General features: G+C 38.7%; 1 protein-coding gene across 1 annotated transcript in view; it reads left to right on the forward strand.

Annotated features, from left to right (window-relative positions):
* Positions 1-5,772: 5,772 nt before the first annotated feature.
* Positions 5,773-18,209, forward strand: part of LOC135241945 (neural-cadherin-like) — a 131,580-nt gene continuing 119,143 nt past the window's right edge. Inside the window, exon 1 of the mRNA XM_064312744.1 lies at positions 5,773-6,986. Coding sequence (XP_064168814.1) covers positions 5,972-6,986 — 1,015 coding nt within the window. The 5' untranslated portion in view covers positions 5,773-5,971. The remainder of the gene's footprint in view (positions 6,987-18,209) is intronic.

An 18,209-nucleotide genomic window follows, 5' to 3' on the forward strand; every position in this document is an offset into this window, starting at 1 on the left:
CCTGCCGACACGCACACGCCGCTGACCTAACAGTGGACAGCACGTCTGCTCTTTCCGTAAGGCAGGGGCTAGCCAGCAGCCCTAATGAAATTAGCAAACGTGACAAAGCAAGGATGGAAGGCAGTCCTCACACTCATTATTCCACAAGCCATTCCACAAGTCATTTCTGTCTGGGGGAAGGTTGCTTCTCTGTCAAACAATAGCCTCCAAGAGCACATTACAATCCATCAGGATTACGGAGAAATTCTGATGGTGCAATCTGTACAATTATGGCTGGCAGCTGGTAAATGACATTCATTCACAGTGACAACTGATGGAGGACTTAAGAGCACTTTATTCTTTTTTGGGGGGTTCCTGTGCCGGCAGGGTGTGGATGAATCCGCAATGAACATTACTCAAAAGAAAAGTCACTTTTGGTCATTGGGATGCCATTTTAGGAGATTTGAAATGTCAACTTAAAAAGTTCTTTTTAAGATCCTGTATAGAGCTTTGAAAAAAGGAACTACTGAAATATGATATAGATATTAATGGCTAACGAATGTGGACTCTGAGAAAACATACTGTTTTTTTCCGGCATGTATTAAAAAGAAAAAAGAGGTTCTCTGTTCTTATATAGATTTATTTTGGAAGCTTCTGAAAGGATACAATCTCTTTAACAGTGCAGGATTAAAATATGATTGTTGAGACGTGAGGGGTACGATTTCCCTTCCAATTTTTCTCTCATTTTTGCTTTCTGTGGGCAAAATTCTTCTTGAAAAAAGTTGCTTCTACAGTTCATATTTATAAACTGTAAATGGGTCAGAGGATGTGTAAGGCAAAGGCATAAAAAGTTACCCCGGAAAAGGTAATCTGATGAATAAATTAATAAATAATAGTTGTTGTTCTCAGCCTCTCATTACTGGCAAAGTATTTACAGAAGATCCAGCAACAGGAACTGCCACACAGCTTTAGGCCTAGCTGATTCCTAACAATGCTGATAAAATGAATGTCTTCCAAAAACAGAGAAATGAGGCTGTTTCCTACTTCTGTTAGGCTCACAGACTTCTCCCCCTCCAAGTAAAAGCTCATTTGGAATAAAAAAAGTCATAGCTATTTTTTTTCTGTAGCAAACAAGAGAGCATTCCAAGAGAGCTTTTAGGTTGAATAACCTTTTTTCTGCTCGCTTCACCAAAGAGATTAGAAGATTATGCCATTCATAAAACCAGCAGTCTGGAGTGGAGGGCAGGGCTACAGTGGATGGTAAACACATGTAAATGACCATCTATCCATATTTTTACAATGAGATTAACTTCACAGGTTATTTTGGTCTAAATTTGATCAAACTGCAAAGTCACATATCAGGAGGGCTGTAGAGCCTGGCTGTGGGGAGACATGAAACAAAAAAGAAACAATGTTTCCTTGATCTCGGATTAGGCTGAAACTAAAAAAAAAACTCAATTTCACCCTTGACTTGCCAATTGGCAGAAATGATTTTGGGGTTCCTGGCATGGATTTCTTGATAGTATTATTCAGTGAATAAAAAAAGTTAAAAAACATGATTTTAGGATCTAACCTGTAGTCCAAAGGATTTTTCTGGTAAATCTCATCAGGGAATTTCAATTTTTTTTTTAACTCAGCACATTCTTGAACTCAGCACTCCTCAAAATCCCCTGGTAAATGTTTCTTGAGACATCAGAGAGGGTTTGGTATTGGCTATGGTTGAGTTGGCATGGAATGACCCTTGAGGACAAATGGATTAGCCTGAGGTCTACCCACATCACTGCACAAGGGACAGTGAGAAGGAAGTGAATCAGCAGACTGCTCATTGACCACTGTGCGTTAAAGTGTGGCGTAATGTCTCACAATTCCTAATGATGTCTTCCCTTGTGACTGATTAATAAACTGGTCATGTTGTGGTCAATCTTCTATGTACATGGTTCATAATATGTATCTGGTTTAATCCCCTTAAGTAATCTTTTTGAATTCAACTTTCATGCTTTCATTGTTGAATAAATGTTCATAATTCAAATATTTATTGTTCATTAATCCCAGTGGTAGGCTTCAGTGGCAAAACATTGAAAGTTGTATTTGCTGATAGTTTTGCTGTATCTTGCAAAAGTATCCACTACACTTCATGCCCCATTTGTTTAATTACAAATCAAATATGCTTCAATTAATATTTTTGTTCAAATATTAATACTTTATGCACTTTATGGGTGAAATAAGTAAAAGGTTTGAAAAAAATTCAAAGAAAAAACTTGAATATGTTGTCTGCATATGTATTCATTCCCTGAGTCAATACTTGCTGGAAGAATCTTGGCAGCAAGTACAGCTTTAAGTCATTTTGTGTCAATCTCCACAAAGTGAGCAGAACAGGAAGAGGTCTTTTTTTATCATTCTTCTTAGGAAATTTGCTATAATAAATTGCATATTGTTGACAGACAGCAAAAAAGTCAGATATTTTCTATCAGGTTCAAGTCGGAAATAACAATTATATGATTATTGGTTAATTGGATACATTTTGTCATTATATCTTTTTTTTTGTCAAAAAGCCATGGGCAATTATCAGCCAGGCTATACTGTTGCTGATCAGAGTTGGGAGCTGCATTGTCAGGATTCAGCATCAAATGATCAATTTTTCTAGCTAGCCTGCTTGAGAGCATGATCCATGATTCCTTGGATGCTGGGGCATTAATACTTGTTCAGGGAATATTTTTGGAGAGGGCTAAACACATTGAATGTAATAATGTACTCAGTGCATAACACATAGAAGAGAAAAATTGCTTTAAGGCCTATCCAAAATATTTGTTAGACCAAGATATAGAGTACACCATTGTGAAATAGCTCAAGCTCAGTGAAGCAGGACTCCACATGATTAAAGCCATCATTTTTATTTCTGTCTTGCTTCAGCTGGGAAATCCTCAGCATTCACCTTGGAAAATAAATGTAGCGCTCAACTACAAAGCTCGCAAACATTGACAATATTTCTGACAGTTAACTTCTCTGGAGATGGAGTGGCATTTTTCCATGTTCCTAGCAGATCGTAGTTCTTAGAGCTCAAAGTGACCTTGCCTTGCTGAATGAACATGTCAGCTTTTGTTTGAGCATTATAGATCACGCAACTGCCCTTTACCTTAATGTACAAAGATCCTCTTTGCCAAAGCATACCATTTCTTTTTGTTTTTTATATTGATTTATTCCTGTAACAAAAAAGGCGGGGACATTCTTCTCCAGTGGTGTGAAGCAAATTAAAATCCCGAGATTTATCCGCAAGCAGTAATTCTATATCCTACTCAGTAAATGGCGGTGGAACAAATGTCAAGCCAGTTTTCTTAGTTAGAAACACAGGTAGCATTAAAGGTTAGACTTCAGTAGGGCGGTGTTGTATTTCCTGTTAATGATTCTGGCACTAGCACTGTATGCTTCCCCTATCAATTCCAGCAGGACACTAGGGATATTATATAAGGAGCAAATATGCTCAGAATGCAAATACAAGCGGCTGTGTCTCCTTATGTATTCTGTTCTCTCAAAAAGAGAAATGACAACATCAATATTTACACAGCTAAAATAAAAACACTACATAACATGCAATTCCTTGAGAAAATATATTTCCCCTTGAACTTTTTAACATTTTATCCTGTTGCACCTTAATATTTGAATGCATTGAAGTTGTTTCCCCTTTCACCAACACAATAATTTCAACACATTCAGGATACAAAAATATTATTTTTCAACATTTCTTAAAAAAAAAATTTCTCCTTTATAAAAGTATTTGCTACTCCAGAGTCAAGCCTTGTAGATAGGCCTTTGGTAGTAAATACAGTCTTTGCAGAATGTGAATTACGTCATTTGCAGGTTTGTATTTTAATAGAACCCTGAAGACGTCTAAAAGCTCCAATTCATTTTGACATTATAGAGAGTTACTTATGTTGGAGTAAAAATATAAGGAAATGTTGAGAGTAAAATAATGGATGTGAGGGTGAACGACTATGTCTTTGTTGGGATGAGAGAGTGAGCTATGATTGAAAATATGAAGGCTTTGTCCCTTTCATCTAATTTACTCAGTAACTTACCAGTAACTTTGTAACCAAAATAGACAGTGGAATATCCTCCGAGAATACAGGAGAGCAAAGGAGCCTGAAAGCTGCCTTGAGCTCTAGACAGTGCGCAGAAAACCTTTGATAAGGTATTAAGATGTTCTAAGAGGAGGAAGATCTACATTTTCAGAAACACTCCCTGTGTTTAAAATGGCACTTATCTTTGGAAAAGCCTAAGAGTAAAGCTTGTGCTATATGTAAAAGCATAGGTTGTAAGATAATAAATGAAAAAAGCTGGTAAAACCCACAAGGACTGTCATCAGCTTAATAGTACATTCATAATGTTAAATCTACGGAGTCTACAGAAATCTGTTGGTACAAGTTATGAACAACAATATTCATCCAAGATGAAATGTGTTTGAAGTCTATATGATGACAGTGCAATTAAATACATGATTAGATAGCACATTGATTTGTTTGATTGTCATCAGTTGCAATGTGAAACTGCGTCTGTAGAAACTGGAACCCAATATGGAAAACTAAGCCATTATTTGTTTGGCCATGCACTGGCCAGGCACTGGAATGACTCAGTGGCCAGGTAAAACCGTTGCCCAATTACTTATTTTGCAGCACAAATTTTACATTTATAGTCATGCTATGAAACAAGTGAACTGAATCCTCCCCTGGCCAAGAGAAACAACCAGGTGTCATTCAGACCATTTCTAATTCAAGAATATGGGATCCTGGATATGTCCCTATCGATCTTGTCAACACACAGACACTGCACAGTTGCACAGAGATGGACTGGTAAAGAATGCTATCTTTTTTCACTATCAATCAACGCGCACAAGTTTGTCTAGGGACAATGAACATGGCCAATCATGTCTGCAGTATCTACCCCAATGGCCTTTTCCCATCTACCTTGGACTTTAAATGCATTTCAATGTTGTGGTTTGCTAGGAGTGTACTGCCTATTTGATGGCAAACTAATGATGTTATTTGACAAATTAAAGACAAAAACCCAATGGCTGCATTGCAAGCCAACAGATTTGTGTTTTAGCATTCTATAGAGTACTGTATTGTGCAGTGTTACATTCTTGCCAAAAAAAGTCGTAGAATGGGAACAGATGAGGAACCTGATGACTGTGATAGACTTAATACTCAAAGTATGTATTTAAAAAAGGACATTTTTATGTGCTTACTATTATAGATTTGGAATAATTTATGGCCTTACATTTTTAGAACGTCTGAATAACAACCTCTTCATATTTACATGAACTCTGCTCTGCACCTGCGTGTGCTGATCATACAATAATTCTGAAAGAGCACAATTTTAATTTTAAGCGTGCTATATTAAAACGGAAAAAATCATATACAAAACTATCATTTGTGTTTATATGATATAGATCATGTTTTGGTATGTTTTAAATTACCAATAGTTTACATATCAGAGTAAATATCTGGATATCTCAGGTTGCTGGGAAATATTTGTATATTTGGAGGTCAATATTGAACAATGCTCAATAGTCATGGTAGTACCGCATGGAAAGCAGCTCTTACTGAGGTTAAATACTCTGGTCAGTTTAGCCAACGAAAACAAGGAGAGTGGTTATGTATTAGTGTCAGTCACGTGGCGCGGGGTTCCCTGGAGGATTCCCTCTACCTGATGCCACACCCCCAACCCCCCGGAGCTTGGCGCTGTCCAGCATTACGTGCTGCAGTTAAACATACCAACACCGCGCGAATCATCGCGCACTCGGGCTGTATGAAGAAGCAGGCAGACCTTAGTTAGAGCGTAGTGAAGGCGCTGGGAAAGTTCTGCCGCGTCAAGTAGAAATTGGCATTAGGCACTGTCGGGATTTTCGGTTCTTTTACATTTTGAATGAAATAAGGAAACTTATGTGAAATGGTTCGCTATTATAAGACAAGCTCCTAAGCCACTTGCTGTGGTCAAAATGCACAGAGCCATGCGTTGGACAATTTTAGCATCGTATTTCTTATCAACTGTTTTGGGGAATAAAACGGACAACCCTGTTCCCTTGTTCCATGGACATGTATTTGAGAACTCACCACCTGGGTCAAAAGTAAACGGACTTGGTATCCCAGTGAAGCGGACGGACTCACAAAAATGGTGCCCAAATACGGGTACGCACCTGAAACTCCTGGGGGCCGGCAGTGAGGATTTCCACGTCTTTGCCCACCACAAACGCGGTCACGTATTGTTGAAAACCTCCAAGATCTTGGACAGGGAAGAGAGGTCTGAATACCTCCTTAGCTTGGGGTTATGTTGCCAAACTTGTTCTTCGTCTGACCGTGTGGTCGCCAAAGTTGCATCTGTTAAAGTTGACGTATTGGACACAAATGACCATGATCCATCTTTCAACAATGCATATATTAAAATAACTTTGGACGATGCTACGGCACTTCGATCTGTAGTGTACAATGTGAAGGCGGTGGACACAGACAGTGGAAATAATGCCGAATTGATTTACTTCGGGATTCCAAAAAACGGAAGTTTCTATGTTGTACCAAAAACCGGAGATATTTTACTGGTGGATTCCATACTGGGTCTGGTTACCCCGATTAAGTTCCGTGTGTTTGCAAAAGATCATGGGTGGCCGTCTAGAACTAGCCAAGATATGGAAATCGAGATTAGTCCACGACAGTGGTCAGCAGCACCACCGTTCAGAGCGAGTAAGCTAATTGGACTTCCTCGGAAGTCGAGGTCTCTTCTGGAGTCTGAAAACACGGTCATTATCAATGTCTCAGAAGACGCTGGCATCGGTTCTGTTGTGATGAACCTGATCTCTGCGAGATTTCAGGCAGCGACCTTTGAATTGGTGTACCCCGACCTAGAGAATACGCCGGTCACCGTCAGTCGGGACAGCGGGGATTTAGTGATTGCTAGACGACTTGACAGGGAGACAGAACCGATTGTGGAGATCACTGTTAAAATACAGGATAAACGAGGTGAGCACATTACTTTTTATTTAGCGTGTTTGTGTCTGTGAATAGGGCACTCTTTCTGTGGTCCTTGGTGCCATGCATATATCTTTTACGCATTTCCCCCCTTTTTACTTATGCTAATACTGTTTTCAGTTCTTGCACTTTTCTTCATGAAAGTAATGTAACAGTAGAGTATAAGTTGCATGAAACCTGAACTAGAAGCGGAGTTTACATCCAAACGTTATCAGATGAACCATGAGACCTTAGATACTTGTTCACATGCTACCTTTAGGCTATTATTGATGCTAATTCATATTAGTCACGAGGAAGAATTAAAATAGGACTACTGTTCGCAAATGTGTTTGTAGATAACAAATCCATAACTAGGCCTACTTTTCAGATCTAACGATTTACTTATGATGTTAACCAGATAAATTACAACACCGAAATTCGCAATGGAAAGCGTTTTTTTTATACCATGATATAAATAAAAACAAGATTTGTGTATTTACTGAGAAAATCGCTAACATTTTGCGTGCTGTCTCTGTTGGGAAACTTGATTATACTCGGCGCATTCTGTGTTATTACAGATTTTCGCAGTTCGCTTGAGTATGCTTATTGCTGGGTTAATTATCACCCGCAGAGATTACAAGACATCTGCATCTCACCAGGTATAATCACAATGTGATAAGTCAATTACCTTGTATACTTCAACAGATATAACAGCTTCTGCAGCGAAATGAACTGTAATAAAAATACAATTCAACAATAATTAGTTGTAAATTATTTTTTAAATAAGGAACACAATTTATTCAGTTGATTTTAATAATTTCAAGGGCCTTATAACTGTTTGCCAAGCCGTATGCATAACCTTAAATTGACCATACATTTTATTATATTTTTTATATGGAGCCACACATTGGGTAGACTACATAAGGACAGACTGTAATTTTGAGAGACAGGCAACCTAAACATTCTTAAATCTGTATTTATTTGAAGTATATTCTATGTGTGGCTACATATTATAACCTGTAGTTGATTTCTGGTGTTCGCACACAATGTTAGACCTTACATATTGTGGGCAATATATAGGCAATAAACATCACCACCATGCTCTGACACTTGTTATATTGAGGTGTACTTGAATGTGGAGGAACTATGTGCAGTCTTTTCAAAAGAACTCATGTCCTTTTTGTGCAGATTTCTCTTACAACTGTTGATATGCTACCCATTAGCCATGTTTCTTCCAGCTGTGTACTGTCAGCTATTATAGTGGACAAAGAGTTTTGTGCTCTAGTTTGTTGATAACAACATTTCCTCTGTTATATTATTATGATTATTATTAGGATATTGTACCAGCTGAGTCTGTTGTACTTAATGCTAGTATGGTAAAAAAAAGAACAGAAAAAAAGTAGAAGAGTATGCTACATAATTAGCATCCATCCATCCATTATCTATACCCACATATCCTGGGTGGGGTTGTGGGGGGTGCTGGAGCCTATCCCAGCATGCATTGGGCGAGAGGCAGAAATACACCCTGGACAGGCTGCCAATTTATCACAGGGCACACACACCATTCACTCACACATTAATACCTAAGGGCAGTTTAGAGTGTCCTATTAGCCTACCTGCATGTCTTTGGATAGTGGGAGGAACCCGGGGTGCCTGGAGGAAACCCACATGAACATGGGGAGAACAAACTCCACACAGAAAGGCCCAGGACCTTCTTGCTGTGAGGTGACAATGCTATCCTCTGCACCACCGTGCCGATTAGCAGTGGAACAAAATAACCATGAGAAATCTTATTAACATTGCAGTGATGCAGAACCACTCATATTAATCTGCCCCTGATATACAGGTATGATTATGGGCATAAGCTACTACTAGCAGTAGTACCAATAATAATAATAATAATAATAACCATCTTTCTCATAATCAGGAAAATGACCCTTCAGGAGCCAAGCAAAGATCAAATCCATCCTCATGACGTTAGTTCAGTTTTAGTATTATTCTACAGTGCTGAAATGGTTTTGTGTGCATTTCTTCTCTCTTGAGGAGAGATCCTGCAGCACCTTTCCTCATCTGCAAACATTAATCATGTAATCTGCCTCGTTCACTTTCTCATTTCAAATGAAATCTCTCAGGAATAAAGAAGTGGTTAAATCCTGCATTTATTGTGATCATCATGCTTCTGATTGTCATGATGCTCAATCATTTATTTGTGCCCTGTACTGAGGAATTTATGTGAGTATGCAGAGGATAATTTGTCTGGCATGTTGATATTTTAATTGCTGCCTGTCTGGATAGCTGGCTCAGGTCCTTTGTGTCCAGTTGTGTGTGCGTGAGCATAGTTTTCTATGGAATAGAGGATTCTCAGACTTTGATAAAAGCATCTGGTTTCAATAATGTATGGGAAGTGGATCTACTGACCTTTTAGCATTCCGAGCACTTAAGAACTTCTTTCTCTTCATCGGACTGCACACAATATTTAACTGGTCTCCCAAATATGCTTTCTATGTACCCGTGCCCTTTGACTGGTGAATTCACGAATGATAGTGCCTATTAAAAAAGTGGACAAGCACAGATGTTCAGTCCTCTCTTCTCTGTCATCCTAATAGACTTAGCCACTGATATCTTTATGGTCCATCCTCTGTCCTCTTTTAGCCTGAGGACATTTCTGAGTGCTGTGGTCCTATCAGGTACATATCCATCAAGGGCCTCTCTGCTGTAGAGTCTAATGAATCCATCCTCTGCCTGCCAACCTCAGTGTGAATTTTGACAGCATTTACTGTGGAGGAAGACTAAAAGCATATTTAGCGTTGTTCCCTCTTTCCCTTCCCTGAGCTTTGATCTGCGTCTGCTGAAAATCTCTTAATTGTGCTGTGACACTCTCAGATATAAATAATTAATGTTAATGAAGCTCTATCAGGACAGTTTTTTTTCCATTGCGAGGCCGCTCTCTCTTTTGATGTGCTGGGTTTTTAGTGTTATTCTTGCATCAGGATCATTGAATTTGCATGTGGAGACAGAGTGAGCAGATGTGAGGATCAAACAGGAAGGTGGTGCTGCCCCTCCTTTAGGACAGCCCCACCTTTTTCCACACAGCATCCAGACTTTCGGCCTGCAGACCGCTCTCTTTTTCATCTCCACCTGTCCATCACGCCTATCTGGAACTCTCACATCTTGGCATCAGTAATCCTGAAAGCTCTCTCAGCGTATCGACTGTCAGTCTACTGCTCTCTTAATTAATTACAGTTATTTTCAGTTCAGCTGCTGATATAGGTATGGCTGATACTGTATATGTATGTCATGACGGAATACGCATGGATAAATAGCATTTATTGGAAGGGCAAACTATTAAATAAGCAGAACTATTAAGTATGAGCATGAATTATGACATTTAATAATTGAGTAAAGTAGCTTTAGTGCTTGCTACACAGGCAGCAACACATGGCTTCATGTGTTTCTTCACTGAAAGAACAGTTTATGCCTCTTCTGCAAGTAAATTAATTATAGACCATTTCTTATTTATCTTTGTAGTTTTGGGTATGTCTGTATTATGTTACATACATATTTTATACAGTGGAAGAAAATGTACACCTACCTTGACCTCGTTGTTGATGACAGTGTGAACATAGCTCATTCCCTCTGTCAGCCTGCATCTGTTGGTCATTCTGTGCTCAGTGTCTATCTGAAGGTGTAGTGTCTTTATAATTTGAGTGTGGTATCTTCCACATCAAAGGGCCCAGTGCAAACCTCATGCTAGCCTTGTTTTCAGTTGAGTCTGTCAGGAAAGGTGTCGTCATTCTGTTAGTTTTGTGGTTTAGGTTTGACATTAATGCAAGTTCCTTACAAATCTAATGGGAGTTTCACACTGCTTCTGAACAAGCGGTGATTCTTAGAACAGCCATTGTAGGAGTAGTCACCCTTCCCTTTAGGGCCTAGTTCTCAATCTAAAAATCATTGAAGGCTGCAATTTCAGCTGGTGTCCGTATGTTTTAGCACTGTTTTTAAGTGTTTAGTCTAAATGTGCTGCTGATTGAAAAGAAACCACAAAAAACCTTAGGACACTTTGGCCCTTCAGCACTGCAGTTTTACGATCCCTGCTTTAGTTCTCATTTGTTGTGATAACAGCTTTCTGGGAAGTATATGCATTTTGTGTTATCAGCACGTATCTTTAAAAGCTTTAAAACCTGCTGGTGGATGATGGGACATATTGTTCTTTGCCTTGCATAATGGGTATGCAATCTCCATTTGGAAGGACTGGGAAGAGTGTGATCTCCAGCCCTGTGTCTGCCTGGATACCCTCTATTACAGAGGCACTGTACATGTGTGTATATGATAAGAGGAATCAGGGGGTGTGTATGTATATGGATTTGTCGGGTGGAGGGGAAATCAATTCATTATATGTTCTGGTGGAATGATTTGAGTACCAGGAAAGTACACGTTCACAGGAAACATCTCTTGCAAGGACATGAGTTGATTGTGTACTTGATTCTCTGCACAATCTCATGTGCATTACTGGATCTCTTTCCTACTATCATGCATGCATACACATGTGCTCACACATGAACACCCACACACCCAATTGCAGGTACATAGAACTCTCCAGTATTACACACTCAATGCATATAGGATTTACAGAGTGGATAAAATAGATTTCTCAGGAATTAGATTAGGATAAGCAAGCAACAAGCTTATAAAAAAGATATCAGAACAGTCAGGTTTGTCTGCTGATAAGAGGCTAGTGCCAAGCATGTGTCTTATGGTAGATTGTCCCAGCAGCATCATATCAGGCAGTCAGCCTGTCATGGTTTGTACTTTGCACTGGCATCATACCCGGTGACATAGATGAGGTAGATAGATATTTTAACCTGATAAATATAATAGTGACAGTATATCCAGCAGATTTAACACCAGTTAAAGGGATTAGCAGCTTCTGTATCAAGCTTATTGCTCAGCACCAACAGTTCAATCTGTGAAGGGCATTGTGACAAATTTTATGTTTTGTAAATACATAATATAAATAATTTATTTGATTCAGACTCTTGACTTTGATAGACTACAAATAGTTTAATTAGATCAAGAGCAAGTTGGACAAGAAGTTTACCAATGTTATAATGGGTAGTTGGCTTGATAAATTGTTCTGGACAAAATGTCAGCCATTTGTTGCTATTGTTGATTGTAAAAATTACTAAATGAAAGTCTTGTTGTTGTTTAAGGTGCATTCTTAATATTGATATCATATTTTTGAAATAATATCTTAATATTTTCATGGGAACATAGCACCCGCATAAGTTAAATCATGTTCTCCCTTATGGACTTGCTTTGGAACTATTGATTACAAATCAGTTGTGTAGTTTTTTGAATGGTGACAGTGCACATACTGAATGATGTGCACTCCCTCCTTTGGCCTCTGGGGAAAAGATACTCAACTTTGGTAACTGGGTGTTCATGCCTAAGATACCCTTAATCCAGCATCTGTTCACACAATACAAATGTGTTACTGCACTTTTCTCTCGTGTTGTTGTGCTGCATTTTTTTTTTGTAGACAGCAAGTAATGGGTCAGGAGAGGCTTGGCTGACAGTAATCCTCTGGTGGATTAATTATCAAAAGGACCGTGGTTGCATTTAGAGAGAAACGTGTTAGCGCACAGGAAACTGTCCAATCGCTCTGCTTCCTGGCTCCCATGTGTGGTGCTGCCAAACTCACAGGCTGCTTCACATTAGCCACTGTGCTCTTTCTCTTCTCCTTCTTTATTTTCCTTCTCCTTTGCCTCTCCGCTTGCTTCCTTTTGCCCGTTCCCTCTTACTGCCTTTTTAAAAAAGCATTTTCTTCTTCTCTGTCTGTTCTCTCATCCCCTCTTGCCTCTGTGTCTCTTTATATCCCACACTTTGATTTGGCAACCTATTCAAATAAACAACCTATTTTGCTGCCAGATCATTCTGTAACGATTAAGTTGTGAATCCATTCAAGGTTTGCCCTGTCACTCATCACTCAGCTAAAATATAATTCTGGGAGCACTTTACAAGGCCAAATTGATGCTGCATCAAGCATAATGTGTTTTTAATGAGACTTACAAAAACTGCACACTGCAAAACAATTAACCATTAAACCCTGCATCTGTATTACTCTGTAACATGGGACAGGTTCTTTTCACTCCTTGTGATTTGCTTCTCCGCGCAGCTGTCTGTAATCACAAAATGAAAGACAGCCGAGCATTGCAGGAATTCTCTTCAGCGATGTCCCTTTCAGCACTGGACAGCTCCCATGCCACAGAGTGGAGTTCAGTAGGGCCAGTTGCTGAGGTGTCTGTCTGTAGAAGAAATGGACTAGGGAAGGAGAGCATTTACAAGCACAGGCTGGAGCAGAGGGCTGCTTTTAGAACTGAAAGGCAGCTTTTGTACGCTTCCAGATCAGCTTTTCAGGCGCTTGCTTCCGGGTCAGCTCAGATAATGGAGCTTTGGTGCTGTATAAATCGTTTATAATAACTGCCAGGATGGCGCCAGTATCTGTCCACTGTCCCTTTATCCTCTTTGGGTTTAAGGAGCTCACAGCAAACAATGCCTCTCCCTGGCTTGCTCTGTTAAAGTAAAGTTTTTAAATGCCTGTAGTGCTATCTTAGCTGCCGCCGATTAAGAGTGTTTGAGTGTTTCAAAACATTCAATCAGCTGTTTCAAAACAGCTGACCAAAAAATATCACCTGAGTTTTTACAAAAGTACAAAAATAAATTAAAAATAAAATAATAAAAAATCAAAGCAGGATGTAAGGTAAAATTTGTTTATGATTTGCATACTCATCTGAATGGAATAGGCTATATTAGAAAATATATAGCAACACTTCACAATATTCACAATAGTTTTGGCAAGTATACAAATAACTACTGTGAAATGTATAATATTTTATCAAAAGTTCACACATTTACAATGTATGACAATACATAAAATTTCCTTGAAGGGATATTTCACTTTGGTATAACACAACTATTTTTGTGGATCTTACCCCATTTTATCTGCATAGCATGAATACTTTCAACCTAACTGTCCCTTTTAATTGTTAACGCCATCGCCGTTCCTCCTGGTTGTCCAGCTCCCAATTCACTCGCATTCTTTTTTGGGATCTCGCCCAAATTTTATCAAATTGTTTAAAAGCACAAACAAACTACAGAGGATAGTAGATTAATAAAAGAGAACACTAACATCAAACAGTCACAGTTTTTTTTTCAGTTTTTTTTTTTTAGCTGATAAGCTGTTTCTAGGTTTACATTAGCTATAAACCGAAGATTGGTTACTGTGTAGAAATACAGCAGGCCGTAGTTTGATATTTTAATGCAGTTGATGCGGCCATCTGAATATGTTATGCTGAGCATGAATACATCGTTAATATAAAAATAAGGATACATTGCTAAAATAATCAAATTTTTTCCTGGATCTTCTTTTTCTTTTCTAAGGCAATAGAACATTGAACATTCTTCACTGGAAAATGTTCATTCTCCAATGAAGATTTTCAAAAAAACAGACCGTTTGACGTTAGTACTCTTTTTTTATCGATCTGTTATCCTCGGTAGTCAGATCATGCTTCAGAACGATTAATCTCAGCAAGGTCCCAAAAATGAATTGGAGTGAATTGGGAGCCAGACAACTGAGAGGAACTACGATGCCATTAACAGTCAGCAGGGACAGGTGATGTTGCTGCTATTCACGCTGTGCCAATACAATGGGGTAAGCTCCAACAAAATTACTTGTGTTATATCAAAGTGAAATATCCCTTTAAGGACCAAATCAGTGCTGGGCATTTGTGTGAGTTAGTGGTTGTCAGAGGCTGCACTGCAGTGTAGCTTGTTGGAATGGTTCTCCCACATCATGGTGTGAATATTAACATCATCTAAATATGCCTGTGTGTACTCCCAGACTGCATGTCATCCGTCAGTCTCTGGAAGTTATCTTGGGCCTCAGGAAGCCTGACTGCTAAAATGCTATAATGGAACAGACTGTGGTCTGAATCAGTGTGCCTACTATTAAGTATGCAATTTTAGTACACTGGATGAGAAAATTGTTAAGTAGGTAAAATTAGTGAACACTAAATGTAGTGTACTTAGTGTAACAGGTGTGCTTAGTGTACTTAAAATCCCAGGATGATATGCTTATTTCCAGTTTCACTGGGTATATTCGGGAGAATTTGATTCCATGCACAGCTTTGCTGGTATTTTCCTTCAACAGCAACGACACTTGAGCATTGCCGCAAGGGAGGAACATTTTATGACACTTACGCAGTACGGTTGGAAAATAGCATGGAAGATATTTTTCTCATATTGCCCACCGAGTACTAAAAATACATACTACACAGTAAGCAGTGTGCTTAGTAGACAGCACATTTTTTGAGGACTCAGTAGTTAGGAGGGTGATTTGGACACAGCCTACCTGTAGAATTGGCAGAGGATGTTGTTGCAGCAATGCTATGGGCCTGCAGCTGCAATTAGACATTCAAAATCAGGGAGGGAAGTGGGAAAAATAGGTAATAATATTTCCATCTTTACTCCAAATTTCTGGGGTCCTCTGTTTTGCCTTTTAACCACCCACCTGTTAAATTGTATCCCTTTATGTTGATATGATTTTGAATGATATGATTTGATTTGAAATACTTTCTGGGTTATCTACATGTCTGGGTTATGTACATGTTTACATGTTTTATTTTTTGTTTGCGCTTCCTTTCTGTGCAAAACGAAGAAATACAATAATATTTTTTTCACATAACGTGCTTTTTCCACATGATTAAAAAAAATTATCTCAATTTTAATGTGCCTAATTGCCTAATTAAAATTAACATAAAATACAAATAAAATACAAATCATGGGCTTTGTGACATCTCCACTGTGTAATCTCCACTTTTAGTGCAAGTGTGAGTGCATGGGTTCATTAATATACCTGATGCTGGCTTGTGATAGGCTAATATACACAATTAAATTCTATTTTGGTCCTGCAGTTTTTGTACCATCTAAAGTACCAAGCTGGAGGAATGACTGGTGGTGTGGTGCTAGAGGCATTGCAGTCTCATTTGTCTAAATGCTTCAATAGGTGCTGGGTTGTTTTGAGGATCTAAAATGAGCACGTGCAGACACATGCGTACATTCATACTATTAACTTGTAACATTAACATTCACCCCCTTGTTTAGTGCATGTGCAACTATTTCTGAGACAGTGTCCTATGGATGTCTTATTCTATTTGGACAGCAGTCTAGCATAATGGGTAGGAAACTGGTTTGTTACTCTGAAATTGTAGATTTGATTCCTTGTTGGATCACTGCCATTGCGACCTTGAGCAAGGCGATTAACCTGCATTGCTACAGTATATATCCAGCTGTATACTATGGATTATATGTAAAAGATGTGTTAGTTGCCCTGGATAAGAGCATCTGCTGAATGGCTAAATTTAATGTAATGAAACTTAGAAAAGAGTCTTACAAAAAAAAAGCCGATTCTCATTTCAGTTTATCTGCTACTGTCAGAATCTGGAATATGGTCATTACATGTTAGAAAACATGGGTTTTTTGGGAACCTACCTTCCACTTAGTGTGCAGGGGGCTCCAAGGTTTCCTGAGCTGTCACTTCTTTGTGAACAGTTGTTGAACGGTCAGTCGTGGACTGATCACGCTGTACGGGTGACCAAGCTGAAACTGCAGGGGAGCCAGAGCTAAAATTCCTACTGGTATGAAAGGACCTCTCCACTTCCATGACAGAAGCATGGAGAAGTGGCACCGAGCAGCACTGGGGCTTTCCTCTGCTCTATTCCAAATGTCATTGACTGGACTGGAGGTGATGCAGATGCATCACAAGCCAAAGCTTGTTGCTGAGGTTAATTTTGCTTCTGATTTTCTGGATGTCACCCAATTCCTTACAGTGGATCAGTTCAGTCATTCCATTTGATGAAAATGATTTTTGCATTATTGTTTATGGTTGATAATGGAGCCTGATTCTCTTGTCTGTAGTTACTTATTTCAGGGAGAGCCGAATGTTGTGAAGCATTTTTGCCATAAAATGAATAGCATTGGTTAAATGTGTGTGGAATTTAACCAACATTTCATATTTCTTCAAAGAGAAATATGATGCGCATCAATATCATGCATCATGCATGTCTAGCTTTGTAACAGTTTGCATCGCCTTCTGTGGATAGCATATGTTTATGCCAATTACAGAGGTTTGGATACTTCTGTATCTTCTACGGTTTGAATGAATACACAATTGGAGATATGCGGAATGTTTTATTGAACTTAAATTTTGAGGTGGAAGAAGCGATTGGTGTGCCACACGTCAGCATATAGCTGTGATAGCTGCATGTTATGTGGGAAGCTGATGACGCAATGCATTAACAGCAATATCAGTCATCCTTGTTGTTTGCTCCCTTTGCATGGAGATATAATCGAAAATCACAGCCAGCAACAAACAAGACCCCTTTTAAAACATTTGTTTAACTAAAACACTAATTGGTAATATTATGTAATTCTAATGGACTGAGCAGGCTTTAATACAGTATGTGATTGACTAACTCAGCTAAGCCACTTGTGAGAGAACTGGTTGCCAAGTGACTGTAATTGGCTTTTAGCCTTATGTATAAGGGTTACCCAGTGAGCAAAAGCAAGAATCTAGACATCCAGAGGGGTGGAAGTCCGGGTTGAGAGACGTTTTGACATGAACAGACTAGATGAACCCCAATATAGCTCAGGTTTTATCTGGATAAAATCTGGTTGCTTCCTAGTTAGCTAGAAAGCTCACCGGAATGCCTAGACGCTGTTTCACCAACTTTTCCCTGCAAAATGTTCACTGGGTAACTACGCTTTCTGCTGGATAAATTGTGCATGGCTAGACCAAATGACAAACTTTTTTGCTGTTTTAATGTGCTGAAATCAAGACCTCAATCACAAGTGTTACTGAAATTCTGCTGGCAAAATTAAGTGGTAAATCTGGGCAAACTATGTCTATTTGGAAGAGGTGCTATTGCTACATCATTTTGTTGTTTTATTGTATTTCAGCAAGATTCAGTCACCTTATTGACTTCAGTCAAGTTTTATTATAAATAATAATCTGATGCTTTTTTGATGTTGCTTCCATGCTTCTTATTTGACTATAATGTTTTATAAATTATGTAATGCAAAAATATTATATTTTTCATCAATATATTTAATTGAACGCATTAAAAATGTTCTGTGTTCTGAAAGAACTGGAGTAAGCCAACAATGATAGGCCTGTAT

The sequence above is a fragment of the Anguilla rostrata genome, chromosome 16 (assembly GCF_018555375.3).
Source record: "Anguilla rostrata isolate EN2019 chromosome 16, ASM1855537v3, whole genome shotgun sequence".
Taxonomy (NCBI): domain Eukaryota; kingdom Metazoa; phylum Chordata; class Actinopteri; order Anguilliformes; family Anguillidae; genus Anguilla; species Anguilla rostrata.